The 19401-nt window shown below is 32.6% G+C and overlaps 3 protein-coding genes across 4 annotated transcripts in view; all 3 read left to right on the top strand.

The window, feature by feature from the left end:
- LOC132548192 (stAR-related lipid transfer protein 3-like) overlaps positions 1 to 770 on the top strand; it is a 36359-nt gene extending 35589 nt beyond the window's left edge. For both annotated transcript variants that reach the window (XM_060212013.1, XM_060212012.1), the window contains exon 14: positions 48 to 770. In XM_060212013.1, the coding sequence (XP_060067996.1) occupies positions 48 to 158 (111 nt within the window). In that variant the 3' untranslated portion in view covers positions 159 to 770. The remainder of the gene's footprint in view (positions 1 to 47) is intronic.
- A 5625-nt stretch (positions 771 to 6395) lies between these two features.
- Positions 6396 to 9314, top strand: LOC132548138 (gamma-glutamylaminecyclotransferase-like). Its single transcript, XM_060211961.1, has 3 exons — positions 6396 to 6678; positions 8615 to 8874; positions 9266 to 9314. The coding sequence occupies exons 1-3, from the start codon at positions 6481 to 6483 to the stop codon at positions 9312 to 9314; spliced, it is 507 nt and encodes a 168-aa protein (XP_060067944.1). The 5' UTR covers positions 6396 to 6480.
- A 5052-nt stretch (positions 9315 to 14366) lies between these two features.
- Positions 14367 to 19184, top strand: LOC132548252 (gamma-glutamylaminecyclotransferase-like). The gene is made up of 3 exons (XM_060212098.1): positions 14367 to 14661; positions 17285 to 17544; positions 17964 to 19184. Exons 1-3 carry the CDS (start codon positions 14464 to 14466, stop codon positions 18010 to 18012), a joined length of 507 nt encoding a protein of 168 aa, XP_060068081.1. The 5' UTR covers positions 14367 to 14463; the 3' UTR covers positions 18013 to 19184.
- Positions 19185 to 19401: the final 217 nt, after the last annotated feature.

Genomic DNA, 19401 nt, shown 5'->3' with positions numbered 1-19401 from the left:
GGCAGTATATTTTTACAAACTGACTCTCCATATATTTTGTTACACAGGGCTGGATCCCTCAGTCGGCAGTAGAACAAGGGCTATCAGGATTCCTTTTAGATTATTTGAAGTACCTGTCACAACGTCTAGAAGAAATCCGTGAGGAGGAGGGGTCCTGATGTCACAAAGCTTTAGATGTCTTTCATTTACATACGGTATCATCTTCTGAGACATTCTGCTAAATAGACAGTGTATAAATCATTTTTGTATCATCATTGCTGGCCTCTGTACAAAGCAATTGGTGTAATTGTCTTAGCATTACAAAATCTATGGTTATCCATGGTATTCTTGTCATCTGTGGTCTGCAATGGGTTATGACTGGCCATCAGAGCATTAAATACTGTGTTAAAACATTTCTCATGTCTTCGTGATCCTAAACTAAGTGAATTCAAAAATATGATCTACTACAACGTTAGAGACATGCATATTTTGTGGTGATTGATGAAGAAAGTAAGGATAGAGTTTACAAGACTGTGACAGATGTGTTTATTCTCCTGATAAAGGGAGAGATCCAATGATGTTTTGAGGAATGATATATAACACAGTATTCTGTCCTTGTAACACCCTTCACTATCAACTGTTCACTAATGTGTACAAGATCACACTTTTCTTGGCATGAACAATTCTGATATCTGAAATATATACAATGGACACAAATCTGCATTATTTTACATAGGAAGAAAGTTATTGATATACTTTAAAATCATTTATATTTCTGGTTGTTTGATTCATTTTATGGGTATTATTAATCCAAAAATTCATGACTAAAATGAAATATTGACAATTTGACATGAATTTTTAAAAATCATGATAGATTGTGGAGTACATTGTATTTATCATTTATCAAAACATGAAAATAAAAAACTCCACGATGGTTTCACTATTGATTTTGCATGTTTATGTCATTCTGGCCGTTGAAGGTTGTGTAACACAGAGAAAGGGAAAGATGTAAAAAAAGTTGTTTGTTTTTATTTGCTCTATGTTCTCGCCAAATGAACACAGGATCTTAACTTAATGTGCCCTAAACTGTAAGGGTCATTGCGTACAGATTATTAGATAGTCTGTCTGCCTTGAGTAAAATTACTCCAATAATGGTAAGGTATGCACATTGGTGTAAATTACTAAAGGGAAGTAACTCTTAGATGCTGAAGACCACTTGATATACATGTATGCATTACCTTGTTTTCAGTATTTGCAATAAAAAATTGTGATGAATCATTGCCAATATTTTTTCCGATGGAAGTTTTAAGTAACATTTTTGTCTCTTGCTCAGTTAGAAGCAAATAATGGTGAGCCATTGAAAGTCAGCATTGACAAGTCATTGTCACCATGTGTGACGTGGCGACACCCTACTCAGGGAAAACATTGTAATTGTAATTCTGATCATGACATAGAAAACTGATTTCAAAGCAAAACAATGTCATTCCTATGCACTAGCACAGTATTGATAATTAAACATACACAAAACATCATAAAGAAATTATCCTGTGAGATTTTTCTTTAAATATGTAAGATTGAGTATCACTTGAGTTTATTAATGTAATTAACAGAAGGATGCTAATTATATACAGGTGTGTTTAATCACCTGTTCAATTATTTTTAGATTAGGTAGTATTTTTAAAGTCTATGAATATTGGATAAAATGTTGGGGTAGACATTTGATATCCATTATTAATTTCAGTAGAATATTATAATTATGATGTTTGGTTTTGACAATGCTATTCCATGCTGGTGTGACTTGTCATTTTAGAGCTAGAATTAATTTTTCTTAATTATTTCTTTTTTTTAATTTAGTTATTCATTTTATCAGGGGAAATTAAGGGCAAATTATTTTGTTTACATAGGACACTTTGTTTTAATGAAGATGGTATGATGAAATGAATTTTGATACATGAACTGGTAAACAAAATTTAGTTACCCGGTCAGTTTCAGCATCTAAAAGTACTAAGATTAAAGTATGTTATGGTTAATGGTCACTTCAGCTTGGTGTGGCTGTGAGATTTTGTCAGAATGAATTGAAATAAGATTAATCCTTCATTTTCTGTTCTAACGCATCAGAACTACTTTTAATATTACGTAAAATCAATTAACATGTATTTGTCAATATACATTTACCATAGGTATATCTGAAACATTGATACATAGCATCACTCTTGTATAAACTAAATTATATACAAGCTATGACCTGTATAAACTGAATGAATAGAAAGTACATTCAAACTTGCCTATAAAGGCCACATAGGGAAGCAGAAGTAAGAGGCCTGTATAGACAGGTGGCCTTTATACAGGTGTTTAATGGTCACGATTATCACAATCCAGACAGCTGATACTAGTGCCTTTTCTGTACAGGATTTCCTTTCAGTCCTTTACCCTAGTGAATGGATATAAAACATCCAATCTTTACTAATTATCAAAACTAGAACAAAATAGCTAAATCCCCTCAGAACATTTTTTACACTAATCATATCCATTTTACTAGCTAATAATTTTATCCTTAATTTTGTAGCTAGCGTACATGGTTACAAAAGATATAGAATACTGCTGACAGTGATTTTTACCATGGAGGAGATGATTCTGTGTCCTCCTTCATCTCTGTGTTTCATTTTTTTCAATGTCTGTTAAAAAAAATACTATGACAATCGACAACAAAAGCATGACTTTGCGTTTGAAGAAAAAAAATGAAGTTGAACTCATTTTTGTTGAATGATGTATGTGCATTTTATGTTAAAACTTTCGCTGTTTTTAAATGTACCATTAAGTGTGTTAATTTTACAAGCTTGTGTGATTCAGACTTCTGTTCTAAATTGACTACCAAGGCATGTTCCATAGTGTCAGCTGATACAGGTGGGTCTGACCAATGTGTTGTGCCCCACACAGTGTCAGATTAGAGAATTTAATCTGACCAATATGATGCGTACCACAGGGTGTTGGATTAGACTTTTTTTACTCTTTGTAAGTTCCTCTTTTGACCATGACATAAAAAAGATATATCATTTCATAAATCATCTTTTTAGTTGATGCCAAGAAACAGTGTTCAGATGTTTCATTTTGAATTTTTGATCATCAACAAGGCATCCATTTTGGCAAACAACCATGAAAAAAAAAATTTAGAATTGTAGTATTTTCACATACTATGTAGATGTTTTGTTGTATTTTAAGTTTTGTAACAGTCACAGATTTATTATCTGTGTGATATCATAGGTGTTCTATTTATAAATATGACCAGGTGCTTTGTATATTTACTTTATCAAGACCATGTAAAAGATATACATTGTATGTAATATCATATTTATTTTTCAATAAACCCCATTGACAACCACTTTTAATTGCTTCTTACTGAAATTGGAGAGTAAATTTTGAATTTATTCTTCCTGTCTTAAAAATTGTATGGCCAGAACAAAAAATTGGCCAATTAAGGAAATATTTTATTATGTATATGAATCACATAGTCAAATCAACAGAATAGATTTAATGAGATATTACCTTATATGGTATACACAATATCATTGGGAAGAGTATTGTCAGATTTGTGTTTTATCATGCAGTATACACAATTTATTATAGAAGTATTGTTAATTTTATGTGCTAGTATGTACTCTCTATGACATTTGCCTTTACTGTGAAGATATAAATTTTTGTTGATTTCTTGGGTATTCTTATTCCACCAATTAATATATCCACCAATAGATAAAATTAGCTAAAGTAGATTGATGAGACTATATTTATCCACAAAATTAAGTGTCCACAAACTTGTGATTTCAAAAATATAGGTAGTTTCTGTGCTGTTAATATGTGATGTTAGTGGGATATTCAGGACAAGTTTGTATTTCATAAGACACTTTTGAAGAAAATTGTACAAAACTATCTGCTTATGTTCTTATGGAAACACCTCAATTTACCATTTAAATAAACAGATGATGTTTAATTTTGCAAAAATTTATTAAAGATCTGGGTAGATCGATTTACAAATGTTTGCATGGCCTAGATTGCATCACAATGGGTTGTTGAGTTGTTGTTAGTCAAATTGAATGAAATATTTATGTAAATTATAAAATCAACAGAAAATAAGACTATTGAAGTGATAAAATTTCAACTCCATCAAAAATTTTAGTTAACAGAATACACACTTGTGTATTTACCCAATACACTGCATAAAATCTATGATCCTGTGATCCTGGTTCTGGATTTCCTGATATGCTATATGTAGATGGTTAAATTGATATTGGCTGGGACTTTTCCCAACAAATTTGCCTGCCCAAACTGATCATAAGAGAGATATTTTGATGCTAACTATTGTTTTTGAAGTTATTAGAATGAGATTTTAACAGGTACAGAACAGCCAGAATTTTTGCAACTTGGGTGGAATATCCCTGTAAGTATGTAAAAACACTATAGAACATGATAGCTATATCCCATTCTCAAATATTATGACATTTTGTTTTGTTAAAGTGTTAAAATATATCAAACATTGGAAAGTAAATTTAAAAGGTAGATTTTTGGGGGCAGTTAATGAAGAGATTAATTTATCTGGCCAAGCTTTTTATGTGATTTGAAGGAATTATCTGAGGCTTATATAATATATATCTTTTCCAAATTATTCCAAATTTCCAAGATAATCATTTTAGGCAAATGGTGATGTTGGGGAAAAAATATTAAGAAAACAAGCAATAGTGCACTTGATCAAGGGAGATAACTCTGATGTGTTATTTAAAGGTAAACCAAAACTACCTGTCAACCTTGTGTGTGTATATATACATATATATATATAGTATTTTGAGTTTTTCTTTTTTAGACTTAATGTTTTCCACACATTTGGTTTATATTATAAATGAAATGGGATAAGCAATATTTCTGAAGGTAGCACCTAAAAATGAACCATATTTATGTGTTCTTGAAAGCTACTAACATGTTAGAGATTGTTAATACCCAGTTGTATTGTGTTTTACCATTCGGTATAAACATCTATGTCAGACAGAACTGTGATATTACTAATGATGAAGTCTTTTGTGTATTCATATGTTCTTTGTATATTAAATATTCGTCTAAGAAGAAATAGACAATAAAAATGTCATTATTACCACATCATGTTTTCTTATTTCTCATCTGAAGAAAGGTCACCAACAATGATAATTTGTTCATTCTGCTGTCAGAAAAGAAAGCAACAGCGTGTAACACTTTGTATTATCTTTTCTTGTTTTCTATTACAAAATATGAATCTGGTAGAGGAACTTCAATATCACAGGAAAGAGAAAGTTATTTACATCTGTCACTCAGTCTATATTGATATCATAGGAATGAGAAAATGATCTACATCTGTTACCTTAGATGATACCAATATCACAGAAAAGAGAATTCTGTCTACATCTGTCCCTCATAGTTGATATCAATATAACAGAGGTCATTTTTCATCTCAATGAATATACGAAAGAAAAAACTTTCAATATATATTTTATTATCAAGATGCACTGACATAAATTTATAATCTCCTCTCTTCATCGTTAAAGCAGAAGACGCTTACTCTGTTAGAACACCTGGTCTTACTCTCTTTGTACTCCGTAGGAGGTTCCGTGTAAACATTTCTTTCATTCATATTTTGCAGTAGTTTTAAGGAAGTTGAGCTTGGATTATGGTTATGTTGAAATTTTGGAATTATTTTTCTTTTCAATCGAAGTTCATTAAAGGACGAATACCATATGCAAGAAAAGATTATTCAGATGGAGAATTTGAAAGGGCTTAGATATCCGTCCATGATTATATTTTTTCCGTGTCATTAATTAACAAGGTGACATGATAATTTTCGCTGAATGATTTGTAGACCAAATTATTTCAAAATAGAATATACCAAATGAAATTCGGGGTTAATCAGACTGATTAATCTGTAAACTTTGGTGGCAAAGGTGTCAACATATTACAGACTTATAACGAGCTTATGTCATTATATATACCACAGTTCATAATAACCTTTTGTGGTGTATTTATATTCCACAGGGACCTGTGACATTTCAGCCTCTCAGGACCCACAGAGCAAAACTGATACTTCACTTTGTTTTTGAAATAACATTCGGGTCCCTGTTGGCGATTTTATTTAAAGGTTTAACCCATATTAATCTGAAATATCCTGTTGACCCAATCTTTTCATTTTTTCACCAGACGCCGAAAGATTAAACGGATTAGATACAGTGCCCTCAACTAATCCCACACAATAGCGTAAAATATAGGTAAATTGAAAGCTGAAAACAATTAGAATTATGTCCATATCTACGTCATTAAGCACATACACACATATTCTGATCCGATGATAGCAACAATGTTCTCAGTTGACGATGACATGAATTTACCAAAGCTATAAAAACGAATGAAACCATTTCGGTCATTATACGAACATCGACAGGACGGAGGATTAATACATCTCGATCATAATTTGACACTAAAACAAGGAAAATGTCAAACAGTATGTTCAAGATATTTGTGTATGGGACTCTGAAGAGAGGCCAGCCCAACAATAAATTGATGGAGGGAATATTTGACGGTGAGGTCACGTACCTTGGGAAGGGCGTGACCGGCAAGGAATACCCTTTGGTGATAGCGGCTGCCGCGTGGAATTTACCATGTATGTTGGCAGTGGAGGGAACTGGCAAAGTAAGCAAATTATGTATTGAACTGATGAAATCCAATATGAACATAATCTTTGCAGGTGTTTCTTTTAAAAAAAGCTGTTTAAATTGATTTAATATTATGTATGATATTTATGCATCCTGTGATATTCCAATCCAAATTGTTATCTGTGATATCTTGCTTTCTTACTACAGGTTTACTACAGGTATGTATCTACAATATGTAACTTTTAACTAACGCATATATACTGTATTTTACTAACAAGAGGACCATATGGAAGATTATCCGTTGGCTAAATATGTAATCCTCAGAAAATAAAGTTTATTATTATTATTGTTATAGATAACTGGCCTTCAGAGAAAAAAAATTATTATTAATAGAAAAGTCTCTCGATGAATAAGATATCACTATAACCTGTTTTTCTCCATAGACAGGAATGTCATGTAAAAGTATGTTATATTAAATTGTCTCCTGAGACGAGAAGTCATGTATACAGGTGATCCAAGAAGATGTATCAATAGGTGGTCTTTAAAGACAAGATATTGTTATAGTCAGGTGATCTCCATAGACAAGATATTGTTGTAGCCAGGTGATCTCCATAGACAAGATATCGTTGTAGACAGGTGATCTCCATAGACAAGATATCGTTATAGCCAGGTGATCTCCATAGACAAGATATCGTTGTAGCCAGGTGATCTCTATAGACAAGATATCGTTGTAGCCAGGTGATCTCTATAAACAAGATATCGTTGTAGCCAGGTGATCTCTATAGACAAGATATCGTTATAGCCAAGTGATCTCTATAGACAAGATATCGTTGTAGACAGGTGATCTCTATAGACAAGATATTGTTGTAGCCAGGTGATCTCTATAGACAAGATATCGTTATAGCCAAGTGATCTCTATAGACAAGATATCGTTGTAGACAGGTGATCTCTATAGACAAGATACTGTTGTAGCCAGGTGATCTCTATAGACAAGATATCGTTATAGCCAAGTGATCTCTATAGACAAGATATCGTTGTAGCCAGGTGATCTCTATAGACAAGATATCGTTACAGCCAGGTGATCTCTATAGACAAGATATTGTTGTAGCCAGGTGATCTCTATAGACAAGATATCGTTATAGCCAAGTGATCTCTATAGAGAAGATATCGTTGTAGACAGGTGATCTCTATAGAAAAGATATTGTTGTAGCCAGGTGATCTCTATAGACAAGATATCGTTATAGCCAAGTGATCTCTATAGACAAGATATCGTTGTAGACAGGTGATCTCTATAGACAAGATATTGTTGTAGCCAGGTGATCTCTATAAACAAGATATCGTTATAGCTAAGTGATCTCTATAGACAAGATATCGTTATAGCCAAGTGATCTCTATAGACAAGATATCGTTGTAGACCGGTGATTTCCATAGCAGGTGGTCATTACAGACAGGAGTTTCCTTTAAACATGGTGTTTTTACAGACAGATATTCATCATAGGTAACAGATGCAGCAAAACCTTTATCATGAGATCACTTTCAGGAATTTTCTAGTCTAGAAAATGGTCTCTTGCGACAGGTGGTCTCTTTTGACAGACTCATGATAATACCACCTTAGTGTTCTTTTGAAGTGCTCTTTTGACATGGTTAAACGATAGAGATGATCCCTCCGAAGGGTTCCTAGTTCGAACCCCAGCGTTGGCAGATTGTTTTTCGTTACTCCTTCCTGTTACAGTTTTGATGCTGTTGACCACTCTAAGAGTAGCAGCTTCACGTAAAGGAGATTGAGTTGTGAATATGGACCACCTGACTAGTTTCAGCTTCGGTGGGGATTTCCCTTAAATTGAGTAATAGAGTGTCTGGCTAGAGGCCAGAGAGCTGCTAGTTTAAACCCAAGCGTTGGTAGGATGTCTTTCCTATTACCCTTCAACAGACTTGGCTTGATTTAATCAAAATTGAAATCATCCGTTTTTCAGAAGATTCAAGGTGATGTATTTGAAGTTGACGAGGAAATGCTTAGCTTCTTGGATGGGTTTGAAGGGCATCCAGATTTTTATCGACGAAGGCAAATAATAATTCAGCTGATGAAAGATCGAAATGGGCAGAATCTTGACCCTCCCAATGTTCTTACCTGTTGGTGTTATTTCTATCTCAAGTACGATCGCTCATATCTTACCCTGCCTTTCCTGGACGACTACGATAGCTGGGGACCTCATGGACTCGTGTATGATGAACGGTAAACCCACAACTTTATTGATGATGTTCAAGGAATTTTCACCATTTGATTATGAAATCAGATCAAAGTAAAATTATGAAGGGTACTTTGCTATATTTAAGAAATATTTCAAAATAATCAAAAATCAAAACTTGATTTTTTCTGTTAAAATGTGGAAATTTGTAATTATTTTTGTGTATATCTCTGTTCTTTTGATTTCTGATAGGAGAATAATAGAATTTTTATTGTATTATTTACAATCTTAGTGTTTACAGACTTTCATGGTTTTACAGACATGAATCAAAAATTTTTTCCATAGTCCATACCATCCCAAAAATCCGCAGGTACCATACAGCAGTAAGATGTGTTGTCCAAAAAGAATTCTGTGTTTTGTTTTTGTTTTTCATTGAAGGGAGCTAGAAGAAAACACCAATGAAGTGAAAGAAACAACGGCCAGCTGACATGAAAAGGAGAAAACTTTAAAAAAAAAAAAAAAAAAAAAATTAAATGCAAACTCTCCTTTCCATGAAGAATCAGGTGAAACTTTCCTCCAGAAATTCAACAGAACTTCAGATATAGAGATTTAATCTTCTCATGAAAGCAAAACAAACGATAATAATGATAAAATTCTGTTTAATGCAGGAGTTCTTTTTTACGCAGGATTAGTTTACACTGATATTTATAGAATGAGATATAGATGAACATTTATTCTATTTTTGACAGCTTATTTTACAAATAAATGTTTTGTTATATTTCTGAAGTTCTGGTACACGTACCATGTTTAACATATAGAAGACGACCATCTTAAAGATTTAGGACCAGATGTTTAATTCTTTTCAAATTTTGAAATAAGATTTTAACAAGTTACAAATCTATAAAGGTTCTTTTTCTTTGATTTAAATATTTAAAAACTTGCATTTGTATAATTACATTTTTCATCAACATCATTATCAGATATGGTGAGTGAGGTAGGATGAACTCATTTAATCAGTAATCAGTAACGTATGTGAACTAGATTTGATGTTTCAACATTCATGAATGAATGAAAAATCAATTAAACATTACCACGTAACTCAATCATTAAACACAAATTGTTGATAACAGCTGGTTTACTTGCTTGTCCATAATAATTTTGAGCAAAAAAAAGAATTATATTTGATATTTCTAATTGTTGGGTAGAGTGCTTATTCATGGATATGCATTATGACAAGTCTTAGATGACTGAACTGTGTAATGAATTAAAGTCATCTAGTAATAAGCCCATGTCTGATAATAAACCCATCCATTTCTATTAGTTTTAGAAGAAATGCCTATATGATATTATTGCCTTAAAACTGGTGAGAAACAAGCCGAGGGTGTCTACCTTCTGGACTTGTTGTAGAGTAAATTCACTTCCTGTGTTATGACTGATGTATCTGTGAAGTGTGCATAAAACATTGAAAAAACTACGTGTATTTTTTTTTCTCTTTGAGTAACTGTGCAGCAGGGCATAAACAACTCCTTCATTAAATTGCATTGTATTTTTTTTGTAAATCTTTTTCCATTGCTCCTAGGGAGATAGATCATATTACATGCTATATAATGTTTTCACAGATAAGAAAATGTCTGCAAGACATGGATGCCCACAACTATATACATACTACAAGCATGGTGTTTAAATAAAGTTGCAGAAGTTGTCAAATATGCCTTTGATGCTTTTAACCTTGATTGATGGCCATCTTACCAGTATGATGATCAGATGTAGAACTTGACATTATGACAGTTCAGGGTAAATATGTACCAAATCTGTTGTGAGGTTCTTCAAAATGAAATGACAGTAATTGAAAGCAGGACACAAAAAACAAGAAGAACAGAAATCGCCAACACTTATGTCCCCAGGTAATGGTAGAGGCATGTACAACGATAACTTCATTTGGATTATCAAAATATATAATATAAGAGCTATATAGCAATGCTGAATCCAATTCTTTTTTTTTTTTTCATCTGCGACCTTGACTTTGGGATCTGATGAAACAATTTTAGATATTGTAGTCCTTTACATCTATACAAGGTTTCAATAAAATGCATCTCAAAAGTAGATGGAATGACAACCAGCTTTCCCTCACTGGTAAATACACAGATTGTTGTATGTACCTTATGAAGGAGTTTTGTTAAGTTTCGTCTCAATTTGTTAAAGTTGCATAGACATATTGCTTAATACAATCTTATAGCGGAACAGTTCAGAACCTAGCCTGAAGGGCCAAGCTAGCTATTGGCACACCATGGCATCCATGGTCTGAAAATTGCTACTAGTCATGAAAGATGGAGAAGATTTTGACCATATTTTGTAAGAAGCATCCACGGGGCTCTAAAGCGAAAATGGAACAATTTCTTTAAAATCCTACTCCTCCTGTAGAAATGATTTAATTTTGCCCAAATTTTGTCTGGGGAAAGAGGAATCAATTGTGTATAAATGGTGGTCTTCGCCCCCAGGGTTGTGAAGGACAGGGCCAAATAGGGAAATAGGGCAAGTTTTTCTAAATCCTACAGCTTTTGTAGGAATGATTGGATATTGTCCAAATTTGGTTTGAAGCATTATTTGGTGAAAGGTTATCAGTGTTTTATAAATGGTGGGTCTCAGTGCAGTAGGGACAGGGCCCAATAAGGGAAATAGAGCAAATTATTTAAAATCCTACTTCTCCTGCAGGAATGAATGGATATTGCCCAAATTTAGTCTAAAGGTGAAGGGGGACCATTTCTTTGTAAACGATTCATCCTGGTATCCTGCATGGAGCAGGAGAAATGGGGGCCCAATTGAGGAAATGCAAGTTCTTGAAATTCCTTCTTCCAATATATTGTCAATGTTTGGTCTGAAGCAATTTTCATTAATAGTGAATCTGACTTCTGTTTGACCACAAGTCTAGGACCCAATAGGGAAAGTATGTAAGACATTTTTAATCATATTTGAAATTCTTTATTAAATTGCTGAATGTTTTCGATCCCTTTGAATTTTCGTTTCAGTCCCCTTCGAAGTTTTAAAATTTAAGCCATTAGCATCCCTAACAAGTCCTAGATGGATTAAACAGTTGTATAGTACAATTTATTATTGGGCTTTACTTTATATAATTTGAAATTTGTATTGAAAGGTGTTCTTCACTTGTTATTTGTACAATCACAGAAAACTTGTCACAAAGACAGGATCCCGAGACAGAAGTTATCAATACAGCTTCTTTTCAAAAGTTGTTTCCTATGTCAATTGTGATATTTTTTTGATGTTACAGAGAGGAATTTAATGATTTACAAGATATGTAATCAATATTTTACCTAATTAATACAGTGAAGCCTGCTTAATATCATGTTCTGTTTGTAATACATTATGTATCCAAGCAAGGATTTCTTCAATGAAATAACAATACAGAGTGGTTGCTGTATAATTGTATATGTCAATAAATGAAAGAAAACCAGAAATGGCGGTCTTTTCATTATCTTTAATCATTCATCAGCACGTAATGTGGATATTTCATCAAAATAATTCAAATCTGATGCAAAAATTATGTTTAAATAATAAACTTAAACAATGATTACCTGCAAGCTTCGTTAATGTGTAGGCCAAGGTATAGTTTGAAGCAGACAATCAGGGGACATAATTTACATCAATAGTTTTCATTTTCACATAATAAATGCAGAAATAATATTAGTATCATTATCAGCTTCTAGCATTTTTGGAAAGTAAAAAATATTCAGCGTCCAAATTCTTTCCATCAATTAAATACTTCTTTTCACTCATGTATTAAGTACAACATGTATGTTACTTAACATGATGAAAAAATTATCCTTTTTGTATATTTATGTTCAAATTCTGATGCGATGATTTTCAATTCAATAGCAGATAATAAGAAAATAATTGACACATGCTTTATCAAACTGTCATTAATGATTGAACCACATTAGTCGAAATAAGCACAATATCATACATACATGTGTGAAACTCTTTTGTAATAGATGTTTAAATTTCATCAAGATAGCACACCACTATAAATATATTTGTATTTTTATCTAAAACAAAAATGAGGTAAGCATTTTCTTGAATATAGTAAGATTGACAAGGATGACAGTATTATGAAATTTCATCAAAATTTGGCTCTTATAGGTACATGCATTACGTATTGTACACAATATCCTGATGTATTTAAACAGAAGAATGCACAAAAAATAATGTTAAAGAATTTTTTTCTTTACATACATATACTTCAAACTCTGAATAAAACGTTTCTTGATCATTTTCTGGATACTTAAAAAAAATTAAGTCCAGCGTCAGCTATCCATTTGTTACTGTATTATTATCAATTTTCTGAAGGATGAAAAGGAACAGTGTAGGCCACATGTGACCCCAAATGCCAATGTAATCCTCTCTAAACCAAAACAGCAGCATGATCTACATATATAAATGTATTTTTAATGAATATATCCACAAATAGATTAGGACAGAAGTGATGAGGTCAGGTAAACATTTTAACGTACGTGTTTACCATCAAGACTGTATACAATCCCTGATATAGTGTTTAAGTGCTGGTGGGTTGCAGTTACAAGATAAGGTGTTTGCATCATTTTTATATAAAGTATTTAAAATACAACAGAAATTTTTAATCTTTACAATTCCATGTAGAGTTTCTTTTTCTAAACTTGAAGGAGGTGGAAGAGGTTGGGGGTTTGGTGCAGGGATCAAACACACTTCATTTACAGTTAGATGTTCATGTTTTCATGTAGAATAACTGCATTTTGAAATCTTTTGAAAAGATCTGTGTTCATTTTTGCTAGTTCAATACAAATCTTCATGGTTAGCTTTCATAACAGTTTGTTATAAATTCAATTTAAAACAGAAGTTCAATTAGTGACTAAATTTTCAAATTTTCACAGCCTTACTAAAATCATCTAACAAACAGGGCATGCCATCAGTTGATGGCAAGTGAGTTACATTGTGTATGATTAAAACACCATTTAATGTTGTATCAAAAAATGACATACACATTTGTGTTACAAGGTTTCGATAATATCAAAGATGGCAAATCTTACATATCATTGAAATAACTTATTATTTAATGTTGTATCAAAAAAGACATACACATTTGTGTTACAACAAGATTTTGATAATATCAAAGATCAAGGATGGCATATCTTATATATCGTTGAAATAACTTGTTATTATTGATGTATTCAACTGCTTTGCACAAACTAATTAACAAGAACCTACAAGATCAGTGAGTTTCCTACCTTCCACTCGAGTTCTACTTGATTGTAACCTAGATTGATCTGAAATATCCTGTTGACCCAATCTTTTCATTTTTTACCGGGCGGCGAAAGATCAAACGGATTAGATACAGTGCCCACAACTAATCCCCACACAAAAGCGTAAAATATAGGTAAACTGAAAGCTGAAAACAATTAGAGTTATGTCCCTTCTATCTACGTAGTTATAAACATACACACATATTCTGATCCGATGATAGTAACGATGACATGAATTTACCAAAAGCTATGAAAACGAATGAAACCATTTCGGTCATTTAACGAACATCGACAGGACGGAGGATTAATACATCTCGATCATAATTTGACACTAAAACAAGGAAAATGTCAAACAGTATGTTCAAGATATTTGTGTATGGGACTCTGAAGAGAGGCCAGCCCAACAATAAAATGATGGAGGGAATATTTGACGGTGAGGTCACGTACCTTGGGAAGGGCGTGACCGGCAAGGAATACCCTTTGGTGATAGCGGCTGCCGCGTGGAATTTACCATGTATGTTGGCAGTGGAGGGAACTGGCAAAGTAAGCAAATTATGTATTGAACTGATGAAATCCAATATGAACATAATCCTCCTTAATGTTTATCTTAAAAAAGTAATTGTTATGTCTGAAAAATATATCTATATACATATGCTATCGGTACAGGAAATAATCAATCAGTTATAATGGTCTCCAGAGAGTATAGGTCGTTACAGAATAGTGATTCCAATAGGAAAGAGGTCATTGTGGAATGTCGACCTCAGTTAATGGGAATTGATCATAGACCAGTTATCTTCATAGATAAGTGGTCATCATAGGCAGTGAACTTCGTGCCAAGGGAGACAGCAAGTAATCTCCACGATCACTACAGGCAGGTGTTTTTTCATAAAAAGATTTTGTTATAGACAAAACTTCAACAGTCAATAGCAGGTATCAATTAAGAATTTTTTATTATTAAAAGATAAGTCTCTCGATGAATAAGATGTCACTATAACCTGTTTTTCTCCACAGACAGGATTGTCATGTAAAAGTATGTTATATTAGATTGACTCCTGAGACGAGAAGTCATGTATCAATAGGTGGTCTCTGTAGACAAGATATTGTTATAGCCAGGTGATCTCTATAGACAAGATATTGTTATAATAAGATGGTCTCTATAGACAAGATATTGTTATAATAAAATGGTCTCTATAGACAAGATATTGTTATAATAAGATGGTCTCTATAGACAAGATATTGTTATAATAAGATGGTCTCTATAGACAAGATATTGTTATAATAAGATGGTCTCTATAGACAAGATATCGTTGTCGCCAGGTGATCTCCTTAGACAAGATATTGTTATAGCCAGGTGATCTCTATAGACAAGATATTGTTCAAGCCAGGTGATCTCTATAGACAAGATATTGTTATAATAAGATGGTCTCTATAGACAAGATATTGTTATAATAAGATGGTCTCTATAGACAAGATATTGCTATAATAAGATGGTCTCTATAGACAAGATATTGTTGTAACCAGGTGATCTCTATAGACAAGATATTGTTATAATAAGATGGTCTCTATAGACAAGATATCGTTGTAACCAGGTGATCTCTATAGACAAGATATTGTTATAATAAGATGGTCTCTATAGACAAGATATTGTTGTAACCAGGTGATCTCTATAGACAAGATATTGTTATAGCTAGGTGATCTCTTTAGAAAAGATATTGTTGTAGCCAGGTGATCTCTATAGAAAAGATATTGTTGTAGCCAGGTGATCTCTATAGACAAGATATTGTTATAATAAGATGGTCTCTATAGACAAGATATTGCTATAAAATGGTCTCTATAGACAAGATATTGTTATAATAAGATGGTCTCTATAGACAAGATATTGCTATGAAATGGTCTCTATAGACAAGATATTGTTATAATAAGATGGTCTCTATAGACAAGATATTGCTATAATAAGATGGTCTCTATAGACAAGATATTGTTATAATAATATGGTCTCTATAGACAAGATATTGTTATAATAAGATGGTCTCTATAGACAAGATATTGTTATAATAAGATGGTCTCTATAGACAAGATATTGTTGTAGCCAGGTGATCTCTATAGAAAAGATATTGTTGTAGCCAGGTGATCTCTATAGAAAAGATATTGTTATAGCCAGGTGATCTCTATAGAAAAGATATTGTTCTAATAAGATGGTCTCTATAGACAAGATATTGCTATAATAAGATGGTCTCTACAGACAAGATATTGTTATAATAACATGGTCTCTATATACAAGATATTGCTATAATAAGATGGTCTCTATAGACAAGATATTGTTATGATAAGATGGTCTCTATAGACAAGATATTGCTATGATAAGATGGTCTCTATAGAAAAGATATTGTTATAATAAGATGGTCTCTATACACAAGATGTTGTAATAGTAATATGGTCTCTATAGACAAGATATTGCTATGATAAGATGGTCTCTATAGACAAGATATTGTTATAATAATATGGTCTCTATCGACAAGATATTGTTATAATAAGATGGTCTCTATAGACAAGATATTGTTATAATAAGATGGTCTCTATAGAAAAGATATTGTTATAGCCAGGTGATCTCTATAGACAAGATATTGTTATAGCCAGGTGATCTCTATAGACAAGATATTGTTGTAGCCAGGTGATCTCCATAGACCGGTGATTTCCATAGCAGCAAAACCTTTATCATGAGATCACTTTCAGGAATTTTCTAGTCTGGAAAATGGTCTCTTGCGACAGGTGGTCTCTTTTGACAGACTCATGATAATACCACCTTATTGTTCTTTTGAAGTGATCTTTTGAAATGGTTAAACGATAGAGATGATCCCTCCGAAGGGTTCCTAGTTCGAACCCCAGCGTTGGCAGATTGTTTTTCGTTACTCCTTCCTGTTACAGTTTTGATGCTGTTGACCACTCTAAGAGTAGCAGCTTCACGTAAAGGAGATTGAGTTGTGAATATGGACCACCTGACTAGCTTCAGTTTTGGTGGGGATTTCCCTTAAATTGAGTGATAGAGTGTCTGGCTAGAGGCCAAAGAGTTGCTAGTTTAAACCCCAGCGTTGGTAGGATGTCTTTCCTATTACCCTTCAACAGACTTGGCTTGATTTAATCAAAATTGAAATCATCCGTTTTTCAGAAGATTCAAGGTGATGTATTTGAAGTTGACGAGGAAATGCTTAGCTTCTTGGATGGGTTTGAAGGGCATCCAGATTTTTATCGACGAAGGCAAATAATAATTCAGCTGATGAAAGATCGAAATGGTCAGAATCTTGACCCTCCCAATGTTCTTACCTGTTGGTGTTATTTCTATCTCAAGTACGATCGCTCATATCTTACCCTGCCTTTCCTGGACGACTACGATAGCTGGGGACCTCATGGACTCGTGTATGATGAACGGTAAACCCACAACTTTATTGATGATGTTAAAGACATTTTCACCATTTGATTATGAAATCAGATCAAAGTAAAATTATGAAGGGTACTTTGCTATATTTAAGAAATATTTCAAAATAATCAAAAATCAAAACTTGATTTCTTCTGTGAAAATGTGGTAATTTGTAATTATTTTTGTGTATATCTCTGTTCTTTTGATTTCTGATAGGAGAATAATAGAATTTTTATTGTATTATTTACAATCTTAGTGTTTACAGACTTTCATGATTTTACAGACATGAATCAAAGATTTTTCCATAGTCCATACCATCCCAAAAATCCTCAGGTACCATACAGCAGTAAGATGTGTTGTCCAATTAGAATTTTTTGCTGGATTAAAATGATTATATTTGAAAGTGTTTTGTTTTTGTTTTTCATTGAAGGGAGCTAGAAGAAAACACCAATGAAGTGAAGGAAACAACAGCCAGCTGACATGAAAAGGAGAAAACTTTAAAAAAAAAAAAAAATGAAATGCAAACTCTCCTTTCCATGAAGAATCAGGTGAAACTTTCCTCCAGAAATTCAACAGAACTTCAGATATAGAGATTTAATCTTCTCATTAAAGCAAAACAAACGATAATAATGATAAAATTCTGTTTAATGCAGGAGTTCTTTTTTACGCAGAATTAGTTTACACTGATATTTATAGAATGAGATATAGATGAACATTTATTCTATTTTTGACAGCTTATTTTACAAATAAATGTTTTGTTATATTTCTGAAGTTCTGGTACACGTACCATGTTTAACATATAGAAGACGACCATCTTAAAGATTTAGGACCAGATATTTAATTCTTGACTAACTTTTCAAATTTTGAAATAAGATTTTAACAATTTACAAATTTATTAAGGTTCGTCTTTAATTTAAATATTTAAAAACTTGCATTTGTACAATTACATTTTTCATCACAATCATTATCAGATATGGTGAATGAGGTAGGATGAACTCATTTAATCAGTAACGTATGTGAACTAGATTTGATGTTTCAACATTCATGAATCAATGAAAAGTCCATTAAACATTACCATGTAACTCAATCATTAACCATAAATTGTTGATAACAGCTGGTTTATTTGCTTGTCCATAATAATGTTGAGTAAAACAATTATATTTGATATTTCTAATTGTGTGATGCTTGAATTAATTTTATAATTTTGTTTAGTGTAAAATGCACTCCATTGGTTGTACATTCAGGAGGTAAGTGATACCAGGAGGCAGTTAACAATTTCTTCAGGACTCTTGACTTACTAAAGTGCAGATGTGAAATACGTGTATTTTACTGGTTCCAGTGTATATGTGGGTGTCCATTTGTATACCGAGGTAAATAATCATGTGAAATTGTTGGGTAGAGTGCTTATTCATGGATATGCATTATGACAAGTCTTAAATGACTGAACTGTGTAATGAATTAAAGTTATCTAGCAATAAGGCCATGTCTGATAATAAACCCATCCATTTCTATTAGTTTTAGAAGAAATGCCTATATGATATTATTGCCTTAAAACTGGTGAGAAACAAGCCGAGGGTGTCTACCTTCTGGACTTGTTGTAGAGTAAATTAATTTCCTATGTTATGACTGATGTATCTGTGAAGTATGTGAATAAAACAATGAAAAAAACTACTTGTATTTTTGCTCTCTTTGAGTAACTGTGCAGCAGGGCATAAACAATTCCTTCGTTTAAGATGAATTTGCATTGTAACTTTTTTGTAAATCTTTTTCCATTGCTCCTAGGGAGATAGATCATATTACATACTATATAATGTTTTCACAGATAAGAAAATGTCTGCAAGACATGGATGCCTACAATTCTATACATA

This window comes from Ylistrum balloti, unplaced genomic scaffold (genome assembly GCF_031769215.1).
Source record: "Ylistrum balloti isolate Yb309-2 unplaced genomic scaffold, AGI_CSIRO_Ybal_v1 Utg370006, whole genome shotgun sequence".
Lineage (NCBI taxonomy): Eukaryota > Metazoa > Mollusca > Bivalvia > Pectinida > Pectinidae > Ylistrum > Ylistrum balloti.
Note: the sequence above shows the minus strand (reverse complement) of the source record. Positions and strands in the feature narration are given on the sequence as shown.